This window comes from Tursiops truncatus, chromosome 7 (genome assembly GCF_011762595.2).
Source record: "Tursiops truncatus isolate mTurTru1 chromosome 7, mTurTru1.mat.Y, whole genome shotgun sequence".
NCBI classification, from domain to species: domain Eukaryota; kingdom Metazoa; phylum Chordata; class Mammalia; order Artiodactyla; family Delphinidae; genus Tursiops; species Tursiops truncatus.
Window position 1 is genome coordinate 3,318,066 of NC_047040.1, and position 12,618 is coordinate 3,330,683.

At 53.7% G+C, this 12,618-nt stretch overlaps 1 protein-coding gene across 2 annotated transcripts in view; it reads right to left on the reverse strand.

Moving 5' to 3' along the window:
- MLPH (melanophilin) overlaps positions 1-11,455 on the reverse strand; it is a 42,275-nt gene extending 30,820 nt beyond the window's left edge. The window contains exons 1-2 of one of the 2 annotated variants that reach the window (XM_033859470.2): positions 10,564-11,455; positions 2,712-2,845 (exon numbers count right to left, since the gene is read on the reverse strand). In XM_033859470.2, the coding sequence (XP_033715361.1) occupies positions 2,712-2,821 (110 nt within the window). In that variant the 5' untranslated portion in view covers positions 2,822-2,845; positions 10,564-11,455. The remainder of the gene's footprint in view (positions 1-2,711; positions 2,846-10,563) is intronic. The other variant, XM_033859469.2, reaches the window with a different exon arrangement.
- Between the last annotated feature and the right edge of the window lie 1,163 nt (positions 11,456-12,618).

Here is a 12,618-nt window from a genome sequence, read left to right on the forward strand (position 1 = left end):
GTACTTAATAAGCTCACCATCTAAGCGCACACGGAAGGCCAAGAAGACACGGCAGAGCGGCCGATCTGAAGGCCGCTTGAGCAGAAGGCCTCAGGCACTTCCGAACAAGGACATCACCCCGACCGTAACCGACTGGCCGGGGACCTGACCTGCCCCGTAGGCCCCCCAGAAGTGGAGGCAACACAACCCGCATCCTTAGGAGACTTCCTTTCCCAGCAGTAACTGGAGGTTACCCGGGCGTGTCTCCCTTTTACGGTGTGAAATGACTAGAGGAACATGGAAAATAAAGAGGAAGGGTATCAGGAGGGCATCCCCCGTAGACAAGAAAGACAGGAATTTCTGCAAAACCACCCGAGCTCTGCCTGGACGGAGGGAGGGGCTTACCCACTCAAGGGTCTCCCTGGAGGGCTGGGTTCCCCTCCCCTCTGACTGATCTGCGATTCTATATACGTATCGAATGGGAGGGTCTAAGCTGTCATTGAAAATAAAAGTACATCAACTATACTTCAATTAAAAAAATAAATAAAATAAATAAAAAAATAAAAGTGACAACAGCTGGGCTGCCTGGAGAGGCTGTGATCCCCAGAGCAAAGGCCAGGTGGGCTCTGTCGCTGAGAGCCTGTGGACCTGGGCCCCGGGTGCAGCCTTCAGGCCACGGCTGAAGCAGAGGGAGGGGATGAGGGGCGGGGCGGGCCCAATCAGCACGAGGACGCTGGCCAAGGTCAGCTCTGGGCCCCAATCCTGGGGTCGCGGGGGGCTGAGTCAGGGCCCCAGACACCAGTGGGGAGAAAGTACCTTCATAATGAAAACCCCGGGGGCGGGGGTGACCTGCAGCCCAACACAGAGCGGAGGGTGGAGAGCTCCACAGAGCGGCGGCAGGAAGCCTCGCGGTCCTGGTCCGACGCCTCCCCGCCATCGAGACGGGCGCTGGGCTCCAATGAACGTGCTTCACTTAACAGTTCGTCTGTTTGTGTGGACTCTGCTCTGTGTCGGGACCCAGAGACTCCCACCGCTGCTCCTTCTGTCTCTGCTGGGGTCCGTCTTTCTCTCTGTGTCCTCCCTGCAGCGTGGTCTCCTCCAGACCCATGGCTTTAAATACTGGGGCAGCTAAGTAATGATCTAATGATCCCTCTACCCCAAAAACGCTGTATGTCCTGGTTCTTAGAACCTGGGACTGTGTCTCCTTACAGGGCAAGAGGGACTCTGCAGGTGTGATTAAGTTAAGGGTTGTGAGTTGGTGACGGGATTAGCTGGGTGGGCTCAGCGTGATCGTGAGATCCTTCTAGGCAAAACAGGAGGGCAGGAGAGCCAGAGAGATGCGACGACAGAAGCAGAGGTCAGAAAGACAGAGACTGGAAGACGGCAGGCTGACGGCCTCGAAGAGGCAGGAGGGGCAGAAGCCAAGGAGCGTGGGCCCCTCGAGACGCCGGCAGAGGCAAGGGACCCTCCGGAAGGCGGGCAGCCCCGCCCACACCTCGGCTTCTGGACTCCAGAGCCGCGAGGGATGTGTGTGCTTTAAGCCACTAGTCTGGAATGATTCCAGCAGCCACAGCATCTGTAGGTGGCTGCGCCCTCAGTCCTGTCTCTGCTGGGTTCCAGCCCCGTGGGTGTGGGGCTTCCCTGGCCACTTCGTGTCTAACAGGCAACCCAGTGTCAACAGGTCTGACCCGTGTCCTGGCTTCCTCCACACCTGCTCCACCCTCACCTTCCCCAGGTGATGTGACGACACCTCCATGCCCCAGTTACTCAGGCCATGGCTCTGGAGTGACCCTGACCTTGACGCCTCCCATACTCCACACCCCACATCCAACCCGTGGGCACACTTGCAGGGGCCCCCTTCAAAGCTCATCTGACCACTTCTCCGTAGCCCACCGCCTGCAGAGCAGAAGCCGGGTCTTGTTACTCCCCTGCCCGAAGGCCTGCAGCCACGCGGGGAAAGGCCCAAGTCCTGCCCGGGTCCTCAGCCCCCCGACGGTCTGCTTCCCATCATGGCTCTAACCTCCTCTTGGTGCTCTGCCACCAGGGGCCTTTCAGGCATTTCCTTGGCTACCTCCCCCCCCCCACCCCGAGTCTTTATACAATGTCTCCTTCGCAATAGGCCTACCAACCCACAAAAGTCACCAAGACAACAGGGAGCCCGGGGGACAGCTAAGCCTTGGAGGTCTGGTGGAGGAATATGCAAGGGCAGAGGGGGAGTAAGTAACGCCGGGTGGGTTTTAGCTCAGCCCACGGGGAGAGACATGCAAAATGGCGCTGGGGCCTCCATGCTGAGGATGAGGTGCCCCAACACTGCTGGGAAGAGGCGGAAGTCAGCCTTTGTCCTAAATGCCCTTGCTCCCGGCTTCTGGGTGTCTCAGGCCAGCGCCAAGGCTTTCCCTATTCATCACCTCTAGCTCTTTTATTCGTGCAATGCCGTGCCCTAAGCATCACCCCACTTAGGAGAGAATGTCACCCTGGGGCTGGATCAAGTTGAACTAAACCTATTCAGGGAATATCTGGCTCTCAGGAGCAAAGTCAGATCTCCTTGTTTTAATTAGGAAGAAACTTAAAGTTTCTTAAGGCCAGAAAGCAGAATGTTTCCCAGCGCCCAGCTTCCGGCCAGTGTCCTGTACCCGAGCTCCTCCTGTCTGTCCACTCGGAGGGCCGCGAGGTGACAGCCGCTCCGGAGGCCACCAGGGCTGCACTGCGGGGGCCCAGCCACACACACTCACTCTAGTCTCTCCTCTTCTTTCCTTCGAAGGTCAAAGTCCCGTTGAACCACTTCCCAGACGTGCTTGGCCTCTTCATCTGTGAGCGTGGAAAGATCCAGTTTTTTCCCCATCTCTGCTTCTCGTCGGGGTCACACCTGCAATAACACAGGCCCACAGTGTTCAGCCCAGGAAGCCCGCGTACAGATGCCGGCCAATTCACAAAGAAGAGGCAACACAGCAAGTGCTGATTTCCCAGCAGCTGGAACCTGAGTTAAATCGTTTTAGAAAACAGGCAAATGGGTGTCTGGAAATGTGTGCAGTCGAAATAAACGAACCCACGCGTACAATCCCCACACCCCAGGAGTCAGGCTTCAGATGACGTTATGCCCTTTCCAAGGACACTGAAGACCCCAATCAATGCCAAGAGGACAAAGGAAGGAAAATCCAAATGTCAAAAAGCAAGAGAAGGACAGCTTTACCACCTTGCTCGCTATGCAGAGTGTGCTCTGCAGACCAGCAGCAGCCCCCAGAGCCTGTGAGACATGCAGACTCCCAGGCCCTGCCCCAGCACTCCTGACTCAGAATCTGCATCCTAACAAGATCTTCTGATGACACCTCCACCTGTCTCTCCCTCCCCCATCACGCCTGCCCCTTGAGTATTTCTTCACACCTAACAGCTGGTGACATCACATATCGCGATGACGGTGACTTCTCCCTGGCACATGGGGGTGCTTTTCTGTGCTCCCACCTCTCTGGTCTTCGTCAGGCCACACAGGGGCCCCTTGGCCAGAGACTGTGGCCACTACACCCAGTCCAGCTCTGCTCTGGGGGAAGATTCTGTTTGGTGACAGGTTCCCTGTGGGCAACCGTGAGTTCACGAACCTCTGGGCGACTTCAGCCACTCTTCACTGAGGACTGAAAATTGCTTTTTAGGAACATCAGAGAAGGGATCCAATCTGTCTGCTCTCACTGGGAAACCTTAACACCAATCGAAAGACCCAATGTTGCTTCTGAATTCTGGGGAACTTCTCCCTCTCACCAGTGCTGACCAGCCGAAAGTACTCTCTGCAGAAATGTGAACACAACTTGCTCTGTTAGAAAACTGCTTTGCTGTATAAGAGGTTAATTATGAAAAGTGCCGTTTTCTGAGAAACACTCGATGCCAGCTAAAATGGAGATGTCCACGGAGATCCCACGGCTGTCAACTAAACTGTTTCCTGGCTTGTGCCTTAAAGTCGGTGAAAAATAATTTCTTAAATTTTTTGCACCGACCCCTCAGTATTTCCATCCTCAAGCACCGTGCTGACTGTGAACGACGCATTAAGAGGATGCCCTGATGTGCCAGAATCGTTCAAACTATTTTCATTACGGTTGACTTTAGATTTTGGACATGAAAACATTAAACCAAGACTGATTCCTGATGCTCCTCTAGAGCACACAGTTTCCATTTTTAAAAAAACTGGAACAAAAAGTCATTTGACGGGGCTTCCCTGGTGGCGCAGTGGTTGGGAGTCCGCCTGCCGATGCAGGGGACGCGGGTTTGTGCCCCGGTCCAGGAAGATCCCACAGGCCGCGGAGCGGCTGGGCCCGTGAGCCATGGCCGCTGAGCCTGCGCGTCCGGAGCCTGTGCTCCGCAACGGGAGAGGCCACGGCAGTGAGAGGCCCGCGTACCGCCAAAAAAAAAAAAAAAAAAAAAAAAGAAAAAGTCATTTGATGGATGGCTGGGGTTTACTCATTTTTGTTTTTCACCATTGTTGAAAAAAATTCTATCATAAGAAGCCCATTCATTGAAATTCTCTTCCCAGAGCAGATGAAAGCCGTGACCATCAGCTGAGTAGTTAGCATTCTCTCTCCTCTCCTAAAGGAAAAGTCACAATTCCAGGCCTTATTTCAAGAAACTAAAATTGTGAGGTGTGGGGGAGAAAAGCAAAACAAAAGGAAACAAGTATCTCTTTCTTGTCACGCAAGCGTAACCGTCTTGGAGCATGTCAGTGACCGATAAGGGATGGATGGAAAGGTCACTAGGGGTCAGAACTGCCACCGGACGCTTCACACCCACAGGATCCCCCCACCCCAGCCCCCCTCAAGTCTGTTTCTTTTGTTTGATGTGTCTTTCTAATAAGGATGTACTTGGCTTCCCAGCTCAGATAGAAAAGGCCATTGAGGCCTGGGAACGGGCGCGCACTGGACCAGGGAGGGTCCGGGCACCTCTGGTGAGGTGGGTGCCTCCCGGGGTCGGGTGGTGAAGAGGCCCAGCCTGGCTGCCTGCTGCCTGGAGTGATGCCGGGCAGCAACCTACTGAGATGTGAACAGGGGAGACCAGGATGCAGAGGGAAGCAGACAGCCTCCACGCTTCAAGGGGACCACGGCACCACGGCTTCGCGCCATTTCGGAGGTGCCAGGGATGACCCTGAATTGTTGAGGAAGGTGATATGTGTTCATGGTGCTCTGTTTAATGAAGCCAGGAGTGACGCAGTACAGACTCTGAAAAATAAGCATCCCACAGACTAAACCAAGAGCAGATGGCTGGTGCCTCACGGATGAGACATCATCTGAAAAATGTTACTCTGGGGCCTATCTTTATTTGATTTATTTAACATCTTTATTGGAGTATAATTGCTTTACAATGGTGTGTTTCTGCTGTATAACAAAGTGAATCAGCTATACGTATACATATATCCCCATATCCCCTCCCTCTTGCGACTCCCTCCCACCCTCCCTATCCCACCCCTCTAGGTGGTCACAGAGCACCGAGCTGATCTCCCTGCGCTATGCGGCTGCTTCCCACTAGCTAGCTATTTCACATTTGCTAGTGTATATATGTCCATGCCACGCTCTCACTTGGTCCCAACTTACCCTTCCCCCTCCGTGGGTCCTCAAGTCCATTCTCTACATCTGCACCTTTATTCCTGTCCTGCCTTTAGATTCTTCAGAACCTTTTTTTTCTTAGATTCCATATATATGTGTTAGCATACGGTATTTGTTTTTCTCTTTCTGACTTACTTCACTCTGTATGACAGACTCTAGGTCCATCCACCTCACTACAAATAACTCAATTTCGTTTCTTTTTATGGCTGAGTAATATTCCATTGTATATATGTGCCACATCTTCTGTCAATGGACACTTAGGTTGCTTCCACGTCCTGGCTATTGTAAACAGAGCTGCAATGAACATTGTGGTACGTGACTCTTTTTGAATTATGGTTTTCTGAGGGTATATGTGGTGCCTTTTTTTTTTTTTTGCGGTACGCGGGCCTCTCACTGTTCTGGCTTCTCCCGTTGCGGAGCACAGGCTCCGGATGCGCAGGCTCAGCGGCCATGGCTCACGGGCCCAGCCGCTCCGCAGCATGTGGGATCTTCCCGGACCGGGGCACGAACCTGTGTCCCCTGCATCGGCAGGCGGACTCTCAGCCACTGCGCCACCAGGGAAGCCCTGTGGCGCCTATTTTTAGCTCTGGCCCAACTTCTGGGTGAACAGGAGGTGCAGGCAGAGGAGGGGAGGGAGAGTGATTCCAAATTTCAGACACATCCCGTGTGTAGCGTGCTGCGGCATGCAGCAGGGACGCGATGCCTCCGAGGGAAGCGTGTTCTCAGGACAGCCTGGGGTCAGGAGCCTGGCTCCCGACATGGGTCCACGACACGGGTGGTCCACGACATGGGTCTTTATCTACTGTGACCAAATCTTCCCATGTCGTGAATTAATGATGTGCAGAAGCTTAAAGCTATTTATTTATTTAAAGATTTTTTGATGTGGACCATTTTTAAAGTCTTTATTGAATTTGTTACAACACTGCTTCTGTTTTATGTTCTGTTTTTTTGGCCCCAAGGCATGTGGGATCTCAGTTCCCCAGCCAGGGATTGAACCCGCACCCCCTGCATTGGAAGGTGAAGTCTTAACCACTGGACTGCCAGGGAAGTCCCAGCTTTTTATTATTTTCATTAATTTATTATTTTCGTTGTTCTTGTTGTTGGTGGTGGTGATGATGGGTGGTGGGGTGATGGTTCAAAGCTTTTAAAAAACTATCTTTAGAAAATAATCTGAAGTCAAATGGAGAATATGTTTGATTTCAATATTCAAAACGCATAAACCAAAAGTCTCTGGCAATCGAGGAGTGTCTTGCTAGCACCCCTTCTGGCCTGCGTCAGACTGATGGGGGAACTTGGGGTATGGGGGAAGGGCAGCCCCTCTGCCAGGTACGGCCACGCTGAGGGACCCACGTGGGTTCATGGAAGGGAACAGCCTTTCAGCCACAATCATCTCTCTCCTCACTTCCCACTTAGCTTGCTCACCAAGACCCTGATCTCCAACCGGTATCCCTCCAACCGTAACAGTCGAGGGGGAACATGGCAGCAGAGGACATGCTGGACCCATGGAGGGGGCCGGGCTCTGCTCTGCCCTAGCCTGGGCGAACCTCCCAGGGCATGCGTGCTGGGGCGGGGGCAGACCCCACCAGGCTCCACCTGCTCCTGGCTCCACTTCGGTGCAGATTACGCCCAGTCATGAGCTTCCTGAACAAACCACTTTCAATTTGCGCCTGGTCCACGGCTCAGATGTAATCACATTTTTAATCTTTGAGCCTGTGAGCCCTCCCCCATTGCTTAAAAGCTATAATGGAGAAAAGAGAGCGTGACACCGAGGTTAGTGAGTTGGGAAGAGACAGAACAGGTTTTACCAAGTGGATATCCTGAACCCAGACCACCGCCATTTCGATGGTGGGTCATCTTTATCTGTTAAAGATTTGAGTTCATATTTTGGCCACATTAAAGGGAGATCTGGGCGGGGATCCCTCCTACATAAAACCTGGGCTGGCGGCCCCCGAGCTGGAAGCGACAGCAGTTATGCGTAGTCACCACCGCCGGAGCAGATAAACTTTGCAGCAAGTCCAAGCTCCTCTTCAATGCCCAACAAACAATGACAGGAATGACTCAGAATCAGGTGGGCAACTCTTGCCGATAAAGATGTGGGCACGTTCCTGAGGGAAGGCCAGGCGCCAGCTGTGGGGCCTCTGTGTTAACCCTTTGCGGCTGCTTCCCAAAGCTGGCCTGTGTGGTCACTTCTGCAGGCAGGGCCTGCTGCCCTCGTCAGCTGCAAAGTGAGCACCTTCCCCCCCACCCACGGCGGGTGCTCTGAAATAAGTCCAGCAGCAACGGCCCTGCAGCTTGCCTCCCGCCTGCCCGTTCTCTCCGTTCTCCCAGCTCCCTGGGAAGCTGCTGGAAACCTTGTTTACGCATGGACATAGTTCTGCACCTGCAGCTAAAGCCTCAGCTCTAGTCTCCACAGCAAGGACGGGTCCCAAGGTGACGCTGAGGGACGAGGACGCGGCTGAGCTCCAGGAATTGGGTTCCTATCCTAGTTCAGGCACCAGCCAGCCCTGCGACTTGGGACAAGTCCCCTTCCTCTCTGGGTCTCAGGTTTTCCATCTGTACCATGACCTCTATGTCTCTCTCCAGCCCTGGGTGATGCCAGGATGTCAGGATTAAAGGGAGAGGTTACAAGGTGGGTAGAGGGGAGCGGGCTCTTCCTCCAGAGACTGCTTCTGAAAAGAACGAGACAGCCCTAGAAGGCTGACCCAATGGCATGAACTGGGGGCAGCCACGAGAGGTCACCACACTGTCATCCGAGCGCACCAAAGTCTCCCTTCTGTGTAGCCTACGGGGCTCTGGAGCCTCTTCACCACCCCCAAGCCTTCCACTCAGCTGGCTTTAATTTTTCAGTCACAAATGCCTTAATCAATAAGACCCACTGACTGCTAGTCTATGTGCCTGGAATCGTCTTCAGTGAATCCTGCGGGGCTCCTACCACTGCACCCAGATTTTGGAGGTGGTGGAGCGCAGGCACCTATGACTGGTGCTTGGGTCTAAGGCGTGAGGCCCTGGAGATTCAGGCAGGGGGCTCTTGCCCAAGAGAGCTGTGTCTTACTGAGGTCAGCGGAGCGGCTGACAATCCGGTGGAGGGCTGGACGTCGGAGGACAGAGGTGAACGGGCTGAACCCAGGTGCCAGTGTCACTGCTCCGCTGCCGTGGTCTGCAAGCCCTGGCCTTCTCCTCGGGGCTTCACGGCCAAGCGCAGTGCCACCTTTGCACCTGGTGGGCTAGTGGGGGCCTCACCTCCCCCCTTTATCATTCCAACCTCTCAGAAAGAAATGTGTAACTAAAATTTTAAAAAACAAACATAAAAAGGCAAAGACCCCAACCCAACTGAAAATGAAATGGGGTTTTCAACATTTGGTTAAGGTGAGTAGGACACAGTCTAGGAAACTGCAGGGGATTTGTAAAGAGGCCTGGCTCAGGCAGGGACCTGGGGCCACCCACTGTGTGACTCTCCTCGTCTACAGACCCTTCCCCCATCCCGATAACAAGGTGGGCGTGGTGGGCTGTCGAGGGGCCTGTCGGAAAACAAAACATAATTCCAATAAAACTGGGGCTTTCAGAGGCCCCAAAGTCCAGGACGCCTCCTCCCATATGCCATGACACCACCCGGGCTCTCTCTCTCCGGGCAGGAGGGGTCTCTCCCCAAACAGCCTCAGGCCCCTGGGCGACCAGCCAGAGTGAGTCTCCTCCGAGGCCGGCAGCCTCAGCCCCGTCTGCATGGAGATCCGCAACAGGGCTAAAACGGAACACTCCTGCACTGCTGGTGGGAATGTGAACTGGTACAGCCACTACGGAGAACAGTATGGAGGTTCCTTAAAAAACTACAAATAGAACTACCAGATGGCCCAGCAATCCCACTACTGGGCATATACCCTGAGAAAACCATAATTCAAAAAGAGTCATGTACCAAAATGTTCACTGCAGCACTGTTTACAATAGCCCGGAGATGGAAACAACCTAAGTGCCCATCATCGGATGAATGAATAAAGAAGATGTGGCACATATATACAATGGAATATTACTCAGCCATAAAAAGAAACGAAATTGAGCTATTTGTAGTGAGGTGGATAGACCTAGAGTCTGTCATACAGAATGAAGTCAGAAGGAGAAAGACAAATACCGTATGCTAACACATATATATGCAGTTTAAAAAAAAAATGTCATGAAGAACCTAGGGGTAAGACAGGAATAAAGACACAAACCTACTGGAGAAAGGACTTGAGGATATGGGGAGGGGGAAGGGTGAGCTGTGACAAAGCGAGAGAGTGGCATGGACATATACACACTACCAAATGTAAGGTAGATAGCTAGTGGGAAGCAGCCGCATAGCACAGGGATATCAGCTCGGTGCTTTGTGACCGCCTGGAGGGGTGGGATAGGGAGGGAGGGTGGGAGGGAGGGAGACGCAAGAGGGAAGAGATATGGGAACATATGTATAACTGATTCACTTTGTTATAAAGCAGAAACTAACACACCATTGTAAAGCAATTATACCCCAATAAAGATGTTTAGAAAAAAAACAAACCGCCCCCCCAAAACCCCCACTGTTTTGGGCTTCCCTGGTGGCGCAGTGGTTGAGAGTCTGCCTGTCGATGCAGGGGACACGGGTTCGTGCCCCGGTCCGGGAAGATGCCGCGGAGCGGCTGGGCCCGTGAGCCATGGCCGCTGAGCCTGCGCGTCCAGAGCCTGTGCTCCGCGACGGGAGAGGCCACAACAGTGAGAGGCCCGCGTACCGCAAAAAACAAACAAAAAAACAAAAAACCCCGCTGTTTTGCTCCCTGAGGATCCAGACCAGTTTGCCAAGCTATCTGGGTGAAGCCTGGGTTTGGGGTTCGGTGGGTTGGACGCGTCCTCCTCATCGGCCGGGACCGAGGCCTGGGGGCCCCTGGGGGTGTTTTCACACCGGTGGGGCTGCACCCAGCACCGCGGACCCGCCCTGAACCTGCGGCCTCCATCCCGGGCGCCACCGGACCCCGCCGTTCCCCCTTCTCCCCGAACTCACCGACTCCTTTCCGGGTGCGTGTCGGCCCTGGCCCGGACCCCGGGGTTGCTCTCTGCGGTCCTGCCAGGGAGAGCAAGGCGACAGGCCGGGCGTCGGGTCGCGGTGCGTTGAGGCCAGGAGGGCAAATACAGGCCAGGCAGGGCGCAGGGCGCACAGCCAGGAGGGAGGGGCGAGGTCCCGGAGGCGTCCGCCGGGTCACGAGGACCGCGCCGCGCCGCGCCCAGCTCCGGGAGCGCCGGGCACCTCCGGGTGCCGGCGGGGCAGACACCCGGGGCGCCAGCGCGGGAGGCGCCAGTGTCGGGCAGAGCCCGTCGCTCCTCGCCCCCAGCCTACTTCGGGGAGGAAGGCGGGGAGGAAGGCAGGGAGCGGAGGGCTGAGCCCACACCTGGCAAGTCGGGAGACTGCCCGGTGATGCGGCCGCCGCCGGCCTTTCTCGCCCTCGGAGCGCGCGGGACCTCGTGTAATTCCCATCCCAACTCTGCGCGATTTACTCCGGTTTTACAGATGGGGAAACTGAGGCCCAGGAAAGAGCGTTCCCCAAAGCCACAGACTAACTCGTGGGAACGCCTCACTCGTAAAATGGGACTCTGGAGCCCGTGTTTCCTGCGGCAGACGCGCGCCCCTCCACGTCTTCCCTCCTGCCTGGACGCGGCTGGACCTGGCTCAAACGCCAGTTGCCCCGTCACGGAGAGGGCACCGAGACCTTGCGCGCCAAAAAAAGTCCCGCAAGTCACAGCCGCGGCTCGCGGCGGGGTCAGCATCCGCGCACAGACGGGGCGGGGCCGGGGGCGAGGATTCCCTGCGTAAGGACCTCCGAGTCCCCTCCGAGTCCCCGCGCCGCCGTCTCACTTTCCGCGCCCGGACTCGCGCTCAGGGACGCCTCAAACCCGGAGCGTGCGACGCACTACCGCCAGCTCCAGCCACCGTGCCGTGCCTGCTTGTCCTTCCCAAATCCCCTGGACATTAAAGGGCGTCACCATCTTCCCTTTCCCTTCCGGAGCTGGGCGCATCAAAGCACTCCCCCCTCCTCCCTCTCACTCACTATTGATAAAGAAAGATCAAACAAAACTACATTCTTTCCCCCAGGAACTACTTTCGAAACTTTCCATATCTGCGAAATGGGGATAGGAATGTAAATAAATACATAAATGATCAGTGCTGGTAGGTGAACAAATACTGATATCTCCGTTTTACAGAGGACGAAACTAAACCTTATAGGACCATTGTGATGTCACATTGGATAATTTATAAGGCACTTTCAAAAGGCACACAATTCTGCTCGGGTTAGAGCTCTGGTTGTCTGCTGTGCCCGCGGAAGCACTGTAAGTGCGTGTGGGTATTTCTGTCTTCTGGGCTACATAGGCGCTCTGGCCAAGCACCATCAACTCTGTGTGCGAACCCGGGAAGTAAGGTGACACTTACACGTAACCCAGAGTTTCCAGAAACCCTGTGAGCCGGTTCTCATGTTTTCCATTTCCTTACCATATACTTTACTGTTGCTTATAAAATTAACAGATCCCTTAAAAGTCGGTATCAGGACCGTTTCTTTTTAATATGTATTTTATCTTTTATTTTTTTAAAAAATTGAAGTATAGTTGCTTTACAATGTTGTGTTAGTTTCAGGTGTACAGCAAAGTGGTTCAGGTATGCATATACCAATATCTAGTCTTTTTCAGATTCTTTTCCATTATGGATTATTACAAGATATTGAATATAGTTCCCTGTGCTATAGAGTAAGTCCTTGTTGTTTATCTATTTTATATATAGCAGTGTGTATCTGTTAATCCCAAAGCCCTAACTTGTCCTCCACTCCTTTCCCCTTTGGTAACCGTAGTTTGTTTTCTAAGTCTGTGAGTCTATTTTTGTTTTGTAAATAAGTTCATTTGTACTATTTTTTCGATCCCACATATAAGGGATATCATGTGATATTTGTCTTTCTCTGACTGACTTCGCTTAGTATGATAATTTCTAGGTCCATCTATGTTGCTGCAAATGGCACTATTTCATTCTTTTTTATGGCTGAGAAGTATTCCATTGTATATATGTACCACATCT